This window comes from Hypanus sabinus, chromosome 8, assembly GCF_030144855.1.
Source record: "Hypanus sabinus isolate sHypSab1 chromosome 8, sHypSab1.hap1, whole genome shotgun sequence".
Lineage (NCBI taxonomy): Eukaryota > Metazoa > Chordata > Chondrichthyes > Myliobatiformes > Dasyatidae > Hypanus > Hypanus sabinus.
Genome location: NC_082713.1, coordinates 161,289,513 through 161,309,669, shown reverse-complemented (window position 1 = coordinate 161,309,669; position 20,157 = coordinate 161,289,513). Strand labels below are relative to the sequence as shown.

General features: G+C 40.3%; 1 protein-coding gene across 4 annotated transcripts in view; it reads left to right on the top strand.

Moving 5' to 3' along the window:
- Nucleotides 1-20,157, top strand: part of LOC132398665 (putative ankyrin repeat protein RF_0381) — an 86,353-nt gene that overhangs the window by 15,096 nt on the left and 51,100 nt on the right. For all 4 annotated transcript variants that reach the window (XM_059978402.1, XM_059978400.1, XM_059978401.1 and 1 more), the window contains 3 exons: nucleotides 2,019-2,118; nucleotides 3,761-3,881; nucleotides 7,084-7,147. In XM_059978402.1, coding sequence (XP_059834385.1) covers nucleotides 2,019-2,118; nucleotides 3,761-3,881; nucleotides 7,084-7,147 — 285 coding nt within the window. The remainder of the gene's footprint in view (nucleotides 1-2,018; nucleotides 2,119-3,760; nucleotides 3,882-7,083; nucleotides 7,148-20,157) is intronic.

Below are 20,157 nucleotides of genomic sequence, written 5' to 3'. Positions count from 1 at the left end.
TCAATTGCACAATTGTAGCTGCGCTATAACAGCCTGGCTAGAGGCCTGATTGGAGCAGATTTACCTAATTAATATACAAAGTAAATTCCTTCCCTGACACTTTGAGCTAAACACTTACTTGTCTTAGTCTTTTGACAATGTCTACTAACACAAGTCTTAGACTAATCTTCATAGACCACCGTATTGAATGTTATGATTTGAGAATATTGCCCAATAATGAATTATTAGATTTCCAGTGGAAATTTCCAAGTGTTCTTGCTAATTCATTCCATACGTGACAACATGTTTTGGATTTTCATGCGCATATGTGGTTTCTAGAAGACCTCCGTTTTATCATATCTGTTTGAAGTATTTTTTGTGAATTCACTCATACATTAGGCTGCTGGAATTTAGCAACTGAGTGCACAATTGGGGCAGTTCCCAAACATTATATTTGAGAATCCACTCTTAACAGCCAGTACTGGATTTTACCTTGCAGACAGTTGACTTCAATAAAGGACAGGTGCTGTGTGGGGTTAAAATAATGGTAGCATTGTTTGAGTTTATTTGACCCTTTGAAAATAATCTAGTTTCTCTTTCTTACACATTGTAATAATTTTTAAAATGTTATTTTTTTTTAAGAAATTTTTTTTGCCTCTTTCCAAACATCAGGGCTGGTAGTAGAGGTAGATACGATAGTGGCCTTTGAGAGACACAGATGGGCAGAAGACCCTAATCACTTTGACACTCACTAATTTTTATTGATGCTCCATATTCCTATCCAGATGCGTCACGGCTTGGCATGGTAACTGCGCTGCCCAAATCCACAAGAAACTGCTGAGAGTTTGGTCCCAGACCCACCTCCTCTCCAAGGGCTCTGTACTTCTTGCTGCCTTGGTAAAGAGCCAACATAATCGTAGACCCCCGCCACATAACATCACCCCCTTCCTTATCAAACAGATTCTAAAGAAACCTGAAAGCACGTACCACCAGGCTCAAGAACAGCTTCTATACCACTGTTATAAGACAATTGAGTGGTTTTCTAATACGATAAGATGGACTCTTCACCTGACAATTTAACTTTGTTATGCTCTTGAACCTTATTGTCTACCTGCACTGCATTTCCTCTGTAACTGTGGTACTTTACTCTGCACTCTTTCACAGTTTTACCTCAATGAATTTTTGTAATGAATTGACCTGTGTAGGTCTTACCTCGGTTCCTATGGCAATAATAAACTAATTTATTGAATGTGCAGAGAATAAAGGGACGGAGACCACGTGCAAGCAAAAGGTGCCATCAGTTCAATTACAAACAAGAGAAAATCCGCAGATGCTGGAAATCCGAGCAAGACACACAAAATGCTGCAGGAACTCAGCAGGCCAGGCAGCATCTATAGCGTACTGAAGGGTCTCGGTCCGAAACAGTGATGGCACGCTTTTCCTCAGAAGCTGCCTGGCCTGCTGGGTTCCTCCAGCATTTTGTGTGTGTTAACCAGTTTAATTAGTTTGGCACAACATAATGGGGCAAAAGATCTGTTCCTGTTCTTTGTTCTCTGTTCACATGTAGGAGGCTCTTTGGGGCGTCCCCCTACTGTGGACATTTACTACTGATTGGAGCCTGCTTCATTCAGATGGTTGCATTGGAAAACCTATGTGGGCTCAGGCATTAAGACAGCAACAAGCTCAGTCCCCACAGATCTATGATCCATTATCTTTTAGAAACTCTTCAAAAGCTATTCGCAGGATAAGCTTAAACAACAATATTATTCCAGATAGCAATGCTTGGCATATTAAAGAGGTTTCAGAAATAGAATCAGCACCCTAACCGATGTGTGAGTATGCTCAGTGTATTACAACAGTCAAGATATCACAAAGTCTTATTTTTCACTCATGCACATAATTAAGCCATTACAAAATGCGTTGTGTGTCTTGCATGTGTTCCACATTGATAGGCAATTTATTTTCTGGTTTTATTTAATATATTGCATTCCATTAAGTTCCAGTAGTGAATCTGATTATTTTGTGGTTCCACATTACAGCTTTTAATTGAATGGGGTTGTGATGTACATGCAAAGAATCTGAAAAATAATACAGCATTTGATGGCATTCAAAGTGAAGAATTCAGGAACTTCTTACTGAGTAAGTTGACACATTTCATACAGTATAATTATAAAGTATTAGTGTTTTCTCTTAAACATCAAAGGCCAATTTGGATACATTAGTCTGGAAATGCATAATATCAAAATAGCAACCATGGTCGAAGGCTATCCAGAATGAGTCCCTTGTAAATAGCCCTGAAGAGGTGTCATGGCCCGAAACGTACTTACTGTCCAATACGCCGCTGGTGTTTAGGGCAGCAATGAAAGTCTTCCATCTTTCTTCATCATGTCAGTAGCTTCCTCTCACTGCCGTTGGTCACACAAGTCTTGGGTGGAGACTCAGACGTTGCACTCAGACGTAGAGGGATTCTTGATTGCTGTTTCTGTTTGACCAGTCAAGGTTGTTAGCCCTGAGCTGAACCCCTGACCCTACAGGAATAGCGAACCACTTTTAGTCTGGCCTCTACCCTTTGAAATGCTTGGTACAGGTGACACTATCGAGCCAAAGCGGAAGCTCTGACTCCAGCTAACATAGCTCTACAGGCATGCAGACCTCCAAACCCAATGACAAGGTTGTGGTCCTCTTGGAAGTCAGCCTGAAACATCGACTATTTGTTCTTTTCCATGGATTCTCCCAGACCTGCCAAGTTCCTCCTGCATTTTGTGTGTATTGCTTTGAATTTACAGCATCTGCAGACTTTCTTGTGTCTAGGCGATTTTTAAACTGTCTTTATTACCTTCTGAAAACTTGTATCTAAACAAGACAATGGCAAAATTTGTTTTCTTAAATACTTGGCATCATTACTTAGCAACTCTATTATTGGCTATGGCATGAAACCCAGATAAATCTAATTTCAGAGAATTACTGCCCTCTCAACCTAGCCCCAAACTATCGATAATCAGAGAAGTCACAGAAAGAGTCATCAAAATTTTTGCTCCTGATGCCAATTTTTGGCTTTTTCACAAACACTTGGTTCAAAGCCTCATTGATCATAAAGATTGGAATGAGAAAATTCAGGGAAGGTTTTGAAAACAAGAATGAGAGTTTATCTATTATGCCAGTGCTTAAACATGATCTAATGTAGGTCTTTGAGCATAAGGAGACAGATGACTGGACCTTGCAAATAAGCAGTGGAGTCATAGATGATGTGTATGCAGAGGGGAGAATGAGAGAGGCCTTAATCAGAGAATGAAACAGAAAGGCCGGTAAAGATTGTGAACAATGATTCCTGTGGGTCCTTCTTACTGCTGAATACGTGATCATTTATACAAGGATAGGAAGAAATCAATAGCTGGAATAGAAGCACAAGAGATTCTGCGGGTGCTGGAAATGCAGAGTGACACACAAGATTCTGGAGGATCTGGAATATATATACAAGAGATTCTGCAGGTGCTGGAAGTCCAGATTAACACACACAGCACTGGAGGAATTGGAACGCAGCAGTGTTGGCATCAAATCAGTATGGTCAATGTTTGAAATAATAATCTGCCAACCTTCCACATGTCTGACAGCTATTAGCTTTGCAAGTGTTCATAACCCCAGTATTAAGGTGGTTGGCACAAATGTGTAAGTATTTTGGCATCTGCAGTGACACAAATTGTATGCTCCAGAATATAATTTTAATGTGTCTTTCTTTTTAAATTCTTCTTCTGAGCTTGTTTTTTTTTCAATCATTACCCAGGTTACCATGCAGACTGGTCATCAGCAATCCCTCTTATTTCCCAAGGGGACACAAATGTCCTTCACAACATCGTACGCAGTCTCGTAAACAGAAAGAACTTCATGAGCAGTCCAACAAGCAGGTAGTTTCTTACATCAAGTCAAGTCAAGTCGCTTTTTATTGTAATTTTGACCATAAACTGCTGATACAGTACACAGTAAAAATGAAACAACATTCCTCCAGGACCCTGGTGCTACATGAAACAACACAAAACTACAGTAGACTTTGTGAGTCAACTCAAGGCTACACTAGACTACATAAAACAACACAAAAACTACACTAGACTACAGACCTACACAGGACTACATAAAGTGCACAAAAACAGTGCAGGGCAGTACAACAGTTAATAAATAAATAAATAATTGGTAAACAAGACAATAGGCACAGTAGAGGACAAATTTCAATATAATAATAAATGATGTAGATGTCAGTCTAGATTCTGGGTTTTGAGGAGTCTGAAGGCTTGGGGGAAGAAACTGGTGCACAGTCTGGTCGTGAGAGCCTGAATGCTTCGGTACCTTTTGCTAGATGGCAGGAGGGAGAAGAGTTTGTATGAGGGGTTTATGGGGTCCTTCACAATGCTGTTAGCTTTTCAGGTGTAGGTGTGATGTAAATATCTGTAATGGTGGGAAGAGAGACCCCGATGATCTTTTCAGCTGACCTCACTATCCTCTGCAGAGTCTTGCGATCTGAGACTCTGTTATGGATATTACGCACCTTGTGAAATTTTGGTGGCAGGATATAAATTGGACACACAGATAAATAGTGAATTGCTGGAATTCACTGCCATTGGGTGGTGGAGGCCAGATTGCTACATATATTTAAGGTGAAGGTAGATAAGTATTTGAAAGATGAAGAAATTGAGGTTTATAGGGAACTGGGACAGAAAACGAATTGAGGTCAATATCGAGCAGCTGTGATCATATTGACTAGCAGGGAGGCTTGAAGGGTCTGGTGTTTCTCAGAATTCCCACCAACGATGCTCGGCTTACTGACAGTCAGCTCTTGTTCTGTCTATAAGTACAATGTTATGCACCTCCAGTCTCCCAGTACCTCACCTGTGTCCAATATCTGCCAGGGCCCCAGCACTTCCTTCCCTTGCTTCCTACAAATATCCTTGGATATACCTGGGATTTATCTGCTTTTACACACCACAGCACCACCAAGACCTTCTCTTTCATCATGTCAATACATTCCTGGACATTTCTATACACTTTTTTGAATTCCCTTGCTTACATGATCTCCTCTCTCATAAATAAAGGTGAGAAACATTCATGTTTAACACACGTATTCTCTGGCTTCACACTTAGATGACTACACTAATCCTTAAAGGGACCTATTCTCTCCCCAGTTACCCATTTGCTCTGATTATGCTACAAAAAACTCATAGGATTCTTCTTTACCTTATCTCTCAAGGATATCTCATGTCCCCTTATTACCTCCCCCCCCCCCCGACTCCCTGCTTGTGTAGTCTGACCTTTTTTATGCTCCTCAAGGGACTCACTTGATCACAACTGCTTACACCTGACTAATGCTTCCCTCTTTTTCCTTTCGAAACCTCATTATCCCTTGTTAAATAGAATTCCCTCATCCTGCCACAATGTTGCAGCTCAGTGATATTTTCCAAGCTCAGTAGTAGGAGAAAGTTACCAGGTGGACAAAGAAAGAAGATTAGAGAATATGCACAAACCTTCCTTGAACTAGTGTAATATCCCAGTTGAGTCCTAGGACTCCATGGGGAAGAATTTATGGCATCGACACTGGCATCATTTGTCACCACAGAACACGCAAAAGAGGAACAGAAGCAAGTAATCCATAATTCATTGGGAATGTCCAAAAAGCCTGGTTTGACTACAATATTACAGTGGAGTTTAATTGGCCACTGAACATCAATTACAAGCTGTATAAAAATCACTCATTACTTACTGCCTTTCAATTTTAAATGTTCCCTCTTAATGTCACAGTTAATTTACATATGGGACTGGAACAGTCTTATTTTTGTTTAAAAAAATGAAAGGTAAGGAATTTTAGATGCTGAAGCTCTGTATTAAAACCAGACAATGGTGGAAATATCCCAATGTTCAGGCAGCATCAATGATAACAGCAGAACTGAAATATCAGTTAATCTGTTCCCTTCTCCACATGTCACCTGACACCCTGAGTATTTCCTGTTAATGTCAACATATGAATTGTTTTGTACAAAAATATAAGTTTTTTGAACCTTTTGAGCTGTTATCTTTATAATCTTCAATTGTGTGTGTGTGTGTGTGTGTGTGTGTGTGTGTGTGTGTGTGTGTGTGTGTGTGTGTGTGTGTGTGTGTGTGTGTGTGTGTGTGTGTGTGTGTGTGTGTGTGTGTGTGTGTGTGTGCTACCTCATATTGACATGAGTAATCATGGTCTTTCCATGACCATGATTGTTCTTTGCAAATTTTTCTACAGAAATTGCCTTCTTCTGGGCAGTGTCTTTACATGATGGGTGACCCCAGCCATAATCAATACTCTTCAGAGATTGTCTGCCTCGCGTCAGTGATCGCATAACCAGGACTTGTGATATGCACCACCTGCTCATAAGACCATCCACCAGCTGCTCCCACGGCTTCACGTCTCACTGATCGGGGGGCTATGCAGGTGTTACACCTTGCCCGAGAGTGACCTGCAGGCTGGTGGGGGGAATGAGAGCCTTACAACTCCTTCACCCCACCACCCAAGATATGGAAGCAGACTTAGACAATTCTTCCCACAAGTCTGCTCCCCCATTCAATCATGGCTAACTTCTTCAATCCCATTTTTCCCATAACCCTAAACCCCCACTTACCAATCAAGACCCCATTATTTTCTTATTTAAATGCTCCCAATGGCTTCACCTCCACAGCCCTCGGTGGAAATAAATTTCACAACTACACCATCCTTTGTCTAAATAAATTTATCCTTATCTATTTTAAGGGGACAACCCTTTATTCTGAAGCTGCACCCTCGGATCCCAGACTCTACAATGAATGGGGACACCCTCTCCATGTCTACTTTACACAGGCCTTTTGGTATCCAGTAGGTTTCAATGATATTCCTCCCTCCCCCCCCCCCCCCCACCATCCACCACCCATCCTTCTGAACATTCAATACAGACCCAGGGACAACAAACACTCCTCCTACAGTAGCTCTTTAATTCCTGGAGCTGCCTCGTGTCCAGATTGCTGTATATCTATTTGATGACTTCATTGTTAGTTTAAACTATTTTAGCATAAAGTGGAGATAGACACCAATTAAAAGTTTTCCATTTTTCATAGATGTATTAATGGCAGCACCTTGTTACACACAGCCACTTATTTTGGGAGAACAGACATTGTGAAAGTAAGACATTATTTATCATTACCAAAGCGTGAAAGACGATAATGCTCTTCACTTTACCATCTGGAATGTAAGTTTTCGGTATCATATGATTATGTAAGGTGGTTCCATTTGATCAATTAAAAGATAATAGATTTTAAAATGTCACACAACAGCAACAATATAAGGAATACACACAAAATGCTGGCGGCACGCAGCAGGCCAGGCAGCATCTATAGAAAGAAGAGCAGTCGACGTTTTGGGCCAAGACCCTTCGTCAGGACTAACTGAAAGAAGAGGGTCCTGACAAAGGGTCTTGGCCCAAAACATCGACTGTACTTCTCCCTATAGATGCTCCCTGGCCTGCTGCGTTCCACAATCATTTTGTGTGTGTTGCTTGAATTTCCAGCATCTGCAGATCTCCTTGTGTTTACGATATAAGGAATGACAGTTTGTTACACATTGGTTTGTGGAAGAATATATTGTTTATAATATTTGTTTCCAATCACTAAATCAACACTCCTTTTCATACCAGTAGAGCTTCCATGATATTATGAGTAAAATTGTGAACATCTAACATGTCAGAATTGGATGGTAATACCACACATACATGGGCTGTTGTTGTATAAGTAACTTCTAACATGTTCAATTTCCAATTATTTGGCTTAGGTCCTTTGTAGATTGAAAAATGTGATACTCATTAGATCCACCCGGTATTAACAGGGTTGCTTTCCTTTTATGAATATTGTTCAGGATTTCAAGAAAATTTTCAATAATTTGACCAGAATGCACAGAAGATGTAGATTTTTATGATGATAAATATGATGCAAAACATATTTCTGAAATACAATTTCTGACATGTTTTGATTATGGGTTTTGTTTTTCTTATATTTACAAATTTGCTTGCAAAATATGCCAGTGTTTCTTGCAGAGGGCTCAGGTGATTTTGTTATCTTCCCCGAGGTTCAAGTATAAAATTTACATGATCAGCAGCAGGCATCACAGTTACGCTGACCCAATCCTCTCTCAGCTTCCAAAGACAGAGAATTTCCAACATATGTTACTAGAAAGCAATTAGGAGCAGGTAACCTGGTTAATTGCCTTCCCTTTCCTTGCCTGGCAGAACCGAGATCAATTAAAGCATTCCTGCTGAGTTAACGCAGGCTTTGTACCATTGAGAGAATCATTTTATAGTAAATAAGAGCAATCATGTACAATCTTCAGTGGGATCAGTTTTGTTAGTTTACATGTCTCAGGCACATTGCACTGAGAAATGCACAAGCCTGAACTACTCTTCTATTCTTAGCTTCTTTTACCTCATTCTTTCTTGCCATAACTGTGCAGTGGAAGCCCTGTAATTGTGAGCAAGCATTTCAATTCTTTTACTTTTAAAAACATATAAAGAATTAGTGCCCGAAGCAACAATTTTTAGATAAGTGCTTCTGCAAAGTATCATATGGGAATACATGTTAAAACATAAAAGAAATACTGAAAAGTCTTCTCTGCAGCTCGGTAGGAATCTTTCTTTTGCAAGTTGGGTCTCTGGTTCGCCATAGCTTGTTAACATCACACTCAGCGATTCAGCAACAGCTTCTTCCCCTCTGCCATCAGATTGCTTTGAATGGACATTGAACCTCTGACATCCCCCTTGGTCTTCCTTCCAAGCACCTTAAAACTATGCCCCCTCATTTTAGCCATTTCAGCCCTGGGGAAAAAACCTCTGGCTTTCCACTCAATCAGTGCCGCAATGCCTCGTATCATCTTAAACACCTCTATCAGGTCACCTCTCATCCCGTCGCTCCAAAAAGAACAGGCCGAGTTCACTCAACCTATTCTCATAAGGCATGTTCTCCAACCCAGTCAACATCCTTAAATCTCCTCTGCACTCTCCCTCTATAGTATCCACACTCTTCCTTTAATAAGGTGACCAGAACTGAACACAATACTCCAATTGGGGTCTTACTAAGGCCTGATACAGATGTAACATTATCTCATGGCTCTTGAACTCAGTCCCACAGTTGATGATGGCTAACACACCATACACCTTCTTAACAACACCACCTCACTACTTTTTCTCTCTCTCTCTTTTGCACTACTTATTTAATTAACCTTTTAAATACATACAGTAATTCAGTTTTGATTATTATGTATTGCAATGTACTGCTACCACGTAAGAACAAATTTCACAAAACATCCATTGATACTAAACCTGATTCTGATATCAATTGTATTATAAAATTGAGATGGAAGTTGTAGGACTGAATACATTTATAGAAATTGTACTAATATACTGCGAAGCAGCTGAGGTGAATGTTATTTTGAAAGAGTATAAATAACTTGTATTTATTTGGATTCCTGAAGAATTTTTCGGCCAGTGATTTTCTCTTAAAGTTTAGTCTGTTATTTGTGGATTACCGTGACAACCAATTTCTACGTTTCAAGCTTCTACTGTCAATTTTGAGAAGAACTGTTACTGAATCCATTCTTGGTGGAATTAATTGAAGATAAATAGCAGCTGTGTTATTCCTGTTTTTCAACTAATGGTGTAGTAACATAACTGGTGTAGTTCAGTTAATGTCCTGAATTAAAATATCATTACAGCAAGCATGGAATTTAAATTTGGTTAAATAAATGAAACTGGAATAGAAAAATACTGGGTTATTGTAAACACCCATATTTTTTCCTGGAAAACATTAAGAGTTAAACTATCATTTTTCAGGGAAGGTAAAATAACCATCCGTGCTGGTTCAAGCCTCCATCAGGTCCCATGACTTTCTGTCTAACCTTTAATTACCTTTTAAAACTTGTCTCTCAGTACAAAATAAATTAGAATTAAATATTGTTTATGCCCATATTCTGGACTTAAGGTCTTCTGAACCATAACTGGAATGTCATCCAGTACCATAACCTATTTTGAATCAAGTGCTATCAGGTATCTATTAATCTCACATAGGATGAATTAAACTGGTTGAGGACTAATCTATGTGAGGAAGCTAAAATGGAGTATCTATGCAGCCCTTCTGACTAAATATGCTAAAAATATTCAGCATAGATTATTATCTATGGTCTACGTGGTTTGTGTCTGCGAGATCAAAGCTTTTAGGCCTGCTCCGGGAATCCAGACCTATGGAATCAATTTGGCTCGGAATACAGTTGTTTACTTCTATGGTTTGAATGATCTGTGCTTTTTCTCTCTTTCTTTGCACATTGGGTGCCTTTCTTACTTTTTAAAATTGGTTTCTTTCACATTTCTTGCTTTATTGTTGCCTGTAGGCAGACAAATCTCAATGTTGTATAAATTATACATACTTTGATAATAAATGTATTTTGAATCCTTTGAATGATCACATCCAAAGATCACATCTCCAAAATGAAGAATTCTCATCACTGAAATCATGTACTGTGGCACTCCTTCTGACTGATGTTAGCAGAGGTATGAAATTACAGGAGAAAAAAAATAAGGCAAAAGTGACGTAGTGAATGCTTAAACCACCCAGAACCTTTGGGGAGAGAAATTAATACTTCATTTTGCTGATCTTTTGTCTTAACTGATTGAAGTTGGAGATCTGGCAGTTCTAATCTGGTCCAGAGATGGGGAAGGTTGTTGTAAGTGAGGAAAGAACAGTGTGATGATCTGTGACAGGGTGAAGGACAGGAGTGATTAAGTTGTCACTTCAATAGTAAATTAAGTTGTCACTTAAATGTAGTCTTTTTCAAGGATTTCAAAAACTTCAGAATGTGCAATGACTTGTATCCAAATTATGCTAGTCCACATTATAAGTTGCTATTGTGTAGAAATTCTGATGATACTACGCAATGTAAAATAACTTCCTAGAACAGCTGTTTCTTCCTGTACCTATTATTAATCCTATTTGAGGAGCCAATTATTATTTATATTTTTACAATTACTTTTCCAGCATAGGCAAGGGATGAACTTAAATAAATTTGAAAAAATATTGTGCTCATTGTTTTGCTTTTAAATGCAATGGTTTACAAGGACCTTAAGAGTAAACCACATGACTGGGATTGTATGAAAACTAAATTTAGTACAATGACATTCTGAGGGAAGTTTGTTAAAACCAGATGATTTTTGGCACTCTTATTTATGGTCAACTAATGATTCAATCTATTGATTTCATTCTGTAATTTATTAAGATACTGAATGGACTAGTTGTGAAATGGGAGGCCTGACAATCTTAATGGCAAAGAAGACCAGCTGTCATGGTGTCTGCATGTATTTATAGAAGGAAGAATCTTTCCAAAATTGAGTAGAGGGAGGGATTATTGCCTAATGGAAGGAGACGCCACACATTTAATTATTCACATTGACTGAGAGGTTGATTGCCAAATGATCACAATTACACCATAATTAAAAAGATATTTTTTCCTGTTAATTATTACACCATTCTACGGGTGATTAATTGTAAATTCAGCACATGCATGGGAATGTAATGCCTTTCTTGTAATTTTTGTAAGGGTATGCAAAAATTGGCTGACAGCAGGCAACATTGCCCTCATCCCACATTACAATCATGATCTTAAACTGGAAGCAGATTCTAGTTGGGACTCCCTTCCTGACATCTTGCACACTGAGGTGCAGTTGAACTTCCCCTTGCACAAACTGGCCTTTCCCTCTTCCTGCCACCTGCCTCTATTGCAAGGAGAATGACTTCGAATTCACCCACATGTGAGAACAACAGGTGCCCACAGAAGCTTTGGTGAGGGATCTAAACCCCTCAGCACCTGATAAATGTCTCTTTCTGAACCTCAGGTGTTAGACATCACCAAACATGGGCACAAGTATAGAAATTGCCAGTGGAGTTCAATCAGCAGACAACCTAAACATCACTATGAACGGTACTGGTGGATGCTCTCCCTGCTCTTGAATGTACATTCAGAAATGCAAAGTTAATACAGTGGGTCAGCTGGCATTTTGAACAAGAAAGCAGTGTTGACAGCTTATCAGCACAATATACTGACTGATGTCATGATCCCTTATTTTGCACTGGATATTAGCAGCAGGCATGCTCATTCAGGCTGCGTCAATGGAGGGAAATAAACAGTTGACAGTTTGGTCTGAGATCGTTCATCAGGTTTCCTGGCTCAAAGCATTGACTGTTTCTTCTCTTCCTGTAATGAGATCTTCAGGCCTGCATGGGGCACTGGTGAGCATGAGCGCCAGGGTTTTCAGAGCACCTGAATTGGTTAATTGTTGTTAAACCTTCAGAGTTCCTTGTGTTTTTCCTGAGTGACTCGCTCTTTGTTATGTGGTCTCCTGATACCTCTGTTTAAACTGTTTATTCTGATAAGCTCGGGGATTCTGTGTTACCTATATTACTTAGATGGATGCCCGATTAACGTAAATTACGTGGACCTAGTTTTGAAAATGTTACTTCTCGCAGTGTTGCTCGAGCGAGCCGCTGACGTTCTTTTAGAATTATTATGAATAAACTCTCATTGTCATCTCTACATCGGAATCCGTCTATCCTCCTACTTCCATATATGTTGCCTGACATGCTGAGTTCTTCTAGCTTTCTGGGTGCAACGCTCTAGGTTTCCAACATCTACAGAATCTCTTGTGTTCATGGCATGCTAATTCCCTCCACGGCATGTTGTCCAGTGTGATGTATCAAAACGTACATACTCTCCATAGAAAACTCTCTGGGACAGAATCAACATCCTAACCATTGAATGCTTTTGCAAACTGGGTGTGCAAAGAATTGTGTATTATATTAATTGATGCTTGCTAACAAAAATGAAGCAAAAGGCCCTTAAAAGGAAATAAGCTAACAAGGAAAATGAGCAAGAAGGTAGGACTGAGAGGAGTTTGAAGCCTGGGGTCAGGTATTTAAAAAGCGAGCAGAGGCTGACTACAAGCTTCACTCCGGGTGAGGTAAGGCCGGGTAAGCTCCTTTTGTTAATCTAATTGGCTTAGGAGTAGGTAATGGAGGCAGCACTTCTAGCAGTTGAGTGCTCCGTTTGCAGTATGTGGGAAGTCAGGGTGAGCACACCTGCAAAAGGTGCATCCAGCTGCAGCTCCTGACAAACCGTGTTAGGGAGCTGGAGCTGGAGCTGGATGAACTTTGGATCATTCGGGAGGCAGAGGCAGAAATAGACAGGAGTTACAGGGAGATAGTCACCCCTAGGAGTCAGGAGACAGGTAGTTGGGTGACTGTCAGGAGAGGGAAGGGGAATAGACAGGAAGAGCAGAGCACCCCTGTGGCCGTTCCCATCAACAATAAGTATATCGTTTTGGATACTGTTAGTGGGGATGACCTACCAGGGACAAATTACAGTGGTTACTTCTCTGGCACCGAGACTGGACTCTCAGCTCAGAAGGGAAGGAGGGAAAAGAAGCGAGCAGTAGTGATAGGGGATTCGATAGATAGGAGGTTCTGTGGAAGAGATCTAGAATCCCGCCTGGATGGTCTATTGCCTCCCTGGTGCCATGGTCTGCGATACCTTGGATCGAGTTCTCAGTATTCTCAAGAGGGAGGGTGAGCAGCCGGATGTCGTGGTCCATGTAGGGACCAATGACGTGGGTAGGAAGAGTGAGGAGGTCCTGAAATGTGAGTTCAGGGAGCTGGGTGCCAAGTTAAAGGACAGGACCTCCAGGATAGCAATCTCAGGATTGCTACCAGTGCCACGTGCAGGTGGGTTTAGAAATAGTAAGATAGCACAGATCAACATGTGGCTGAAGACATGGTGCAAGAGGGAGGGTTTCAGATTTATAGATAATTGTGCAGTTTTCCAGGGAAGGTGGGAACTGTTCCGGCAGGACGGTTTACATCTGAACTGGAGGGGGACAAATATTCTTGCAGGTAGGTTTGCTAGAGAGGATCCAGTCAATTTAAACTAGATACGAGGGGAGGAGGGGAACCAGAGTGCAGGAACGGATGTATGGGAGAAGGAAGAAAAAGAAGACAGTGAAGTTCTTTGTACTGTTAGAGATAAACAGAGAGGAAGAGGTGGAGAATTTCTTAAATGCATTTATTTTAATGCTAGGAGCATTATAAGAAAGGTGGATGAGCTTAGAGCATGGATTGACACCTGGAAATATGATGTTGTAGGTATTAGTGAAACATGTTGTGATTGGCAACTAAATATTCCTGGATTTCATTGCTTCAGGTGTGATAGAATCGGAGGGACAAGAGGGGGAGGTTTTGCGTTGGTTGTCAGAGAAAATATTACAGCGGTACTCTGGCAGGATAGATTAGAGGGGTTGTCAAGAGAAGCTATTTGGGTAGAATTGAGGAATGGGAAATGTGTAGTAACACTGGGGTGTATTATAGACCACCTAATGGGGAGCGAGAATTGGAGGAGCAAATTTGCAAGGAGATAGCAGATAATTGTGGTAAGCACAGGATTGTGATTGTGGGAGATTTTTATTTTCCACACATAGACTGGGAAGCCCATACTGTAAAAGGGATGGATGGTTTGGAGTTTGTAAAATGTGTGCAGGATAGTTTTTTGCAGCAATACATAGAGGTACTGACTAGAGAAGGGGCAGTGTTGGATCTTCTGTTCGGGAATGAATTAGGTCAAGTGATGGATGCATGTGTCGGGGAGCATTTCGGGTCCAGTGATCACAATGCTATTAGTTTCAATATAATTATGGAGAAAGATAGGACTGGACCCAGGGTTGAGATTTTTGATTGGAGAAAGGCTAACTTTAGGAGATGCAAAAGGATTTGGAAGGAGTGGATTGGGACAATTTATTTTATGGGAAGGATGTAATAGAGAAATGGAGGTCATTTAAAGGTGAAATTTTGAGGGTACAGAATCTTTCTGTTCCTGTTAGGTTGAAAGGAAAGGTTAAAAGTTTGAGAGAGCCATGGTTTTCAAGGGATATTGGAAACTTGAATAAAAGAAGATACAAGGTTGCTTTGGCAAGTAAGGTGAAAATAAATCCAAAGGGTTTCTACAGTTATATTAATAGCAAAAGGATAGTGAGGGATAAAATTGGTCCCTTAGAGAATCAGAGTGGACGGCTATGTGTGGAGCCGAAAGAGATGGGGGAGATTTTGAACAATTTCTTTTCTTTGGTATTCACTAAGGAAAAGGATATTGAATTACGTAAGGTAAGGGAAACAAGTAGGGAAGTTATGGAAACTATGATGATTAAAGAGGAGGAAGTACTGGCGCTTTTAAGGAATATAAAAGTGGATATATCTCTGGGTCCTGACAGGATATTCCCTAGGACCTTGAGGGAAGTATTGTGTAGAAATAGCAGGGGCTCTGACAGAAATATTTCAAATGTCATTAGAAACGGGGATGGTGCTGGAGGATTGGCATATTGCTCATGTGGTTCTATTGTTTAAAAAGGGTTCTAAGAGTAAACCTAGCAATTATAGGCCTATCAGTTTGACGTCGGTGGTGGGTAAATTAATGGAAAGTATTCTTAGAGATGGTATTATCTGGATAGACAGGGTCTGATTAGGAAAAGTCAGCATGGATTTGTGCATGGAAGGTCATTTTGACAAATCTTATTGAATTTTTTGGAGAGGTTACTAGGAAAGTTGACAAGAGTAAAGCAGTGGATGTTGTCTATATGGACTTCAGTAAGGTCTTTGACAAGGTTCCGCATGGAAGGTTAGTTAGGAAGGTTCAATCGTTAGGTATTAATACTGAAGTAGTAAAATGGATTTAACAGTGGCTGGATGGGAGATGTCAGAGAGTAGTGGTGGATAACTGTTTGTCAGGTTGGAGGCCAGTGACTAGTGGTGTGCCTCAGGGATCTGTACTGGGTCCAGTGTTGTTTGTCATATACATTAACGATCTGGATGATGGGGTGGTAAATTGGATTAGTAAGTATGCAGATGATACTAAGGTAGGTGGCGTTATGGATAATGAAGTAGGTTTTCAAAGCTTGCAGAGAGATTTAGGCCAGTTAGAAGAGTGGGCTGAATGATGGCAGATGGAATTTAATGCTGTTAAGAGTGAGGTGCTACATTTTGGTAGGAATAATCCAAATAGGACATACATGGTAAATGGTAGGGCATTGAAGAATGCAGTAGAACAGAGTGATCTAGGAATAATGGTGCATAGTTCCCTGAAGGTGGAATCTCATGTGGATAGGGTGGTGAAGAAAGCTTTTCGTATGTCGACCTTTATAAATCAGAGCATTGAGTATAGGAGTTGGGATGTAATGTTATAATTGTACAAGGCATTGGTAAGGCCGAATTTGAAGTATTGTGTACAGTTCTGGTCACCGAATTATAGGAAAGATGACAACAAAATAGAGAGAGTACAGAGAAGATTTACTAGAATGTTACCTGGGTTTCAGCACCTAAGTTACAGGGAAAGGTTGAACAAGTTAGGTCTTTATTCTTTGGAGCGTAGAAGGTTGAGGGGGGACTTGATAGAGGTATTTAAAATTATGAGGGGGATAGAGTTGATGTGGATAGGCTTTTTCCATTGAGAGTAGGGGAGATTCAAACAAGAGGACATGAGTTGAGAGTTAGGGGGCAAAAGTTTAAAGGTAACACAAGGGGGAATTTCTTTACTCAGAGAGTCATAGCTGTGTGGAACGAGCTTCCAGTAGAAGTGGTAGAGGCAGGTTTGGTATTGTCATTTAAAGTAAAATTGGACAGGTATATGGACAGGAAAGGAATGGAGGGTTATGGGCTGAGTGCAGGTCAGTGGGACTAGGTGAGAGTAAGCATTCAGCACAGACTAGAAGGGCCGAGATGGCCTGTTTCTGTGCTGTAATTGTTATATGGTTATATATTGTTAATTGTGATATTTCGGGAAATAGGGTAATGCTATGAATGAACAGCAGGAGACAGAAGAAAAGAAATGGGATAATAAATGCAGAAAGGGGATATTAAAGAAAGTGTAGATGGTGGGGGATAGTAGGGAACATTGAAACAAAAGTAACAAGATGAGAAAAGAGGTGATCTTTGTGAATAAGATAAATTCAAGCAGTGGCCACTTTATTACACAGGAGGTATTTCCCTCAGCCAAGCATGCTATATTACCTCGGTGAAGCAGAAGAGAAGGAAAGGAAAAGAGTCGAAAACATTAACATCTATTTGGGAACATCTATATCCTCGTACCTCAACATTGTAACTCCTGGTATAAAATACTGATTTCACTGTAGGCACAACAGTGAAATTCTCTATTGATACACTCTGCCTTTCAGATGCAATAAGGGAATCTCCACTTGCACTGAGTCCATTAATATGCTTTCTGCTCCTGTGCTCCTCATGTATTTTATCAAGTATCCTGGAAGAGTGAAGGGAGCCTGGGGAATCAGGATTTTCTGTGAAAAAATAAAATGCACACTTGTCCATCTTTTAAAGATTATTGTATTGCCAATTCGATGGAATAAGCTATTCAATGTTTAAGGTGAGACAGCAGCTATATTTCATTTGGAGTTTGAGGAGATTTGTTATGTCATCAAAGACACTTACAAATTTTGACAAATGTACCGGGGACAGCATTCGAACTGGCTGCATCACCGTCTGGTATTGGGGGGGGGGGGGGGGGGGGGTGATGGGTGAGGTGGGTGACCGCACAGCATTGAAATAAGCTGCAGAGAGTTGTAAACTTGGTCAGCTCCATCACAGACATCTTTAAGGAGTAATACTTCTAAAAGGTGGTGTCCATCGTTAAGGACCCCCATCAACCAGGACATGGCCTCTTCTCATTGCTATCGTCAGGAAGGAGGTACAGGAGCCTGAAGACACACACTCAGTGATTCATGAACAGCTTCTTCCCCTCTGCCGTCCAATTTCTGCTTGGCATTGAATGCATGAACATTACTTTTTTCTTATTGTTTATTTTTGCACTACTTATTTAATTTAAGTATTTAAGATATGCAGTAATTCTTAGCTTTTTTCCTCTATTATTATGTATTGCATTTTACTGCTACTACAAAGACAACAAATTTCACGGCATATACTGGTGATAGTAAACCTAATTCTGATTCTGTAACCTTCATTTTCTGAGAAAGAAGGTTGTTCCATTTAATACCAGCGAATGTATGCAGTCTGAAATATTTACTCCTCACAGACATCCACGAAACAGGAGAAAAAACCCCAAAGAATGAATGACAGGAAAATGTTAGAACCCCAAAGACCCCTCCCCTCCTCCCATGCACAAGCAACAGAAAAAGTTTCAACCCTCCTTAACTCCCCCCTCCCACCACCTGCCTCAGCGAAAGCATCAGCCCCCACCATCCACCATGTAAGCAATAGCAAAGCCCCCAAAGAAAACATTATCTAGAGTCCATCAAAAACCCGCTGTTCGTCCCAACACTTTGACATCCCATAGGCTCGCTCTCTCACTAACGCACTCTCACTTCTGCCACAGCGAGAGGGGAGGCCAACAACTCACTGTTTTGATGCTACTGTCTGTAGCCATGCTTATTTCGACAGCACTACTGTGTTCTCATTTCCTAGGACACTTCAGTTGGTGACACCAGCCAGGAATTGGATCCCCCACAGGACCGCACCCTGAAGGCACCCAGCTTCCAGGCTGCTCCTGAAGATATCGAAAACAGTAGGCCACTCGCAGAGCTCCCAGAACAGGAACCAACCACCAAGAAGAAACGAAGTTTGAGTGCAGCTATAGATCACGGACTCCAATGGGACCCCAGCCACCATGAAAAGGAAAGAAGAAACATTAAAGAGAAGAATTTAAACTGTTTCACAGAAGAACTGGAAGAAGACACCCTCTGGTGCTATCTTTAACATTTTGGTATTTTAGTTTGTACTGTTATATTCTCTATAGTAATCTTTGTCAGGACTGCCCATGTTTCACCACTGGCTGTATGGTGATTTCTTCAGACTTTGGTTTGATTGCTTGGACCACCCAGTACAAAAACTTAACACAAATTCTATGATGAACCATCAGTACAGATTGATATTTGTGCCATTCTTTCAATGTAAAATGGAGACCTTGTCTGCCTACTCATTGTGATGGATTTTTTTTTAAACATCAAGAAGAAATTTTTTTCAAAAGCAAAGTATTGCAAATAATGGAAATCTGAATATTATATTATTCAAAATTGTATTAATGGTTAAATCATGTTGAACTGCAAGCTGGTAAACAAGAACATTAACAAAGTTAAACTGTCAGAATGAGATAGCTGGTTACCAAGGAAAAGTCTTGGGTTGCTATGGAATTAGAGGATCACGATGATAGTTTTAACATGAAACAGTCAAAATGCAACAGGGAAATGTGGATTATGATGTAATCCCAATATAACTTGAAACAGCCTTGAACAATCAGGGGTAGAGGCATCAATCAGGCAATGTATAGATAAGAGACATGAAAGAATTGTGAACAAAAAGTATTCAAAAACTGAAATTGTTGTTAGTGCTAACACTGCAGTCACTTTAGAATCAGCAAGACCTAGTCTGAGGGAAGAAGATGGCTAAATTTTCAAAAGATTGTGGGGTTTTGATGAGGCTTGTTACCGTTTTTATCTTTGCTCAATGTATGCATGAATAATTAAATACATATTCATAGGAAAGAACACTTTCTTCCAACAGTACGTACCTATACAAGCAGTTCAAGACTCTTTCAGATTTTTTTTTAATGTGGGGAAGGTTTCTGCTTTATCAGGCACTGAGTTCCAGAACTGTACCATGCACCGTGAAAATGCTTCTCACTCACCACCCGTCTAATTCTCCTGTCAGAGCTATATACTAGTTTTTTTGTAACACCCCATAAATGTAAGCCTTAATATTTAATAAATATAATAATGGTACATTGCCACATTGTAGAATCCTTGGTTCTACACATAAAGAAGCTTCTAGGTTATATAAAACCTGACCACATGATTCGTAGGATTAAAGCTGTGGAAAACCATTGGTAACTACTTTCCTGTCACATTAACATGTCTCAACATTGTGCCCTTTGTTTGCCTCTGAGTAGATTTCAGACACTTTCCCTTGGATCTCTTAGAGTCCAGAGGTTCCCAACTTGAATTATGCCATGGACTAATACCATTAAGCAATGGGTCCATGGATCCAGGTTGGGAACCCCTGTGACATAGACTTTTTACTTTTCTTCACCAATCTGCC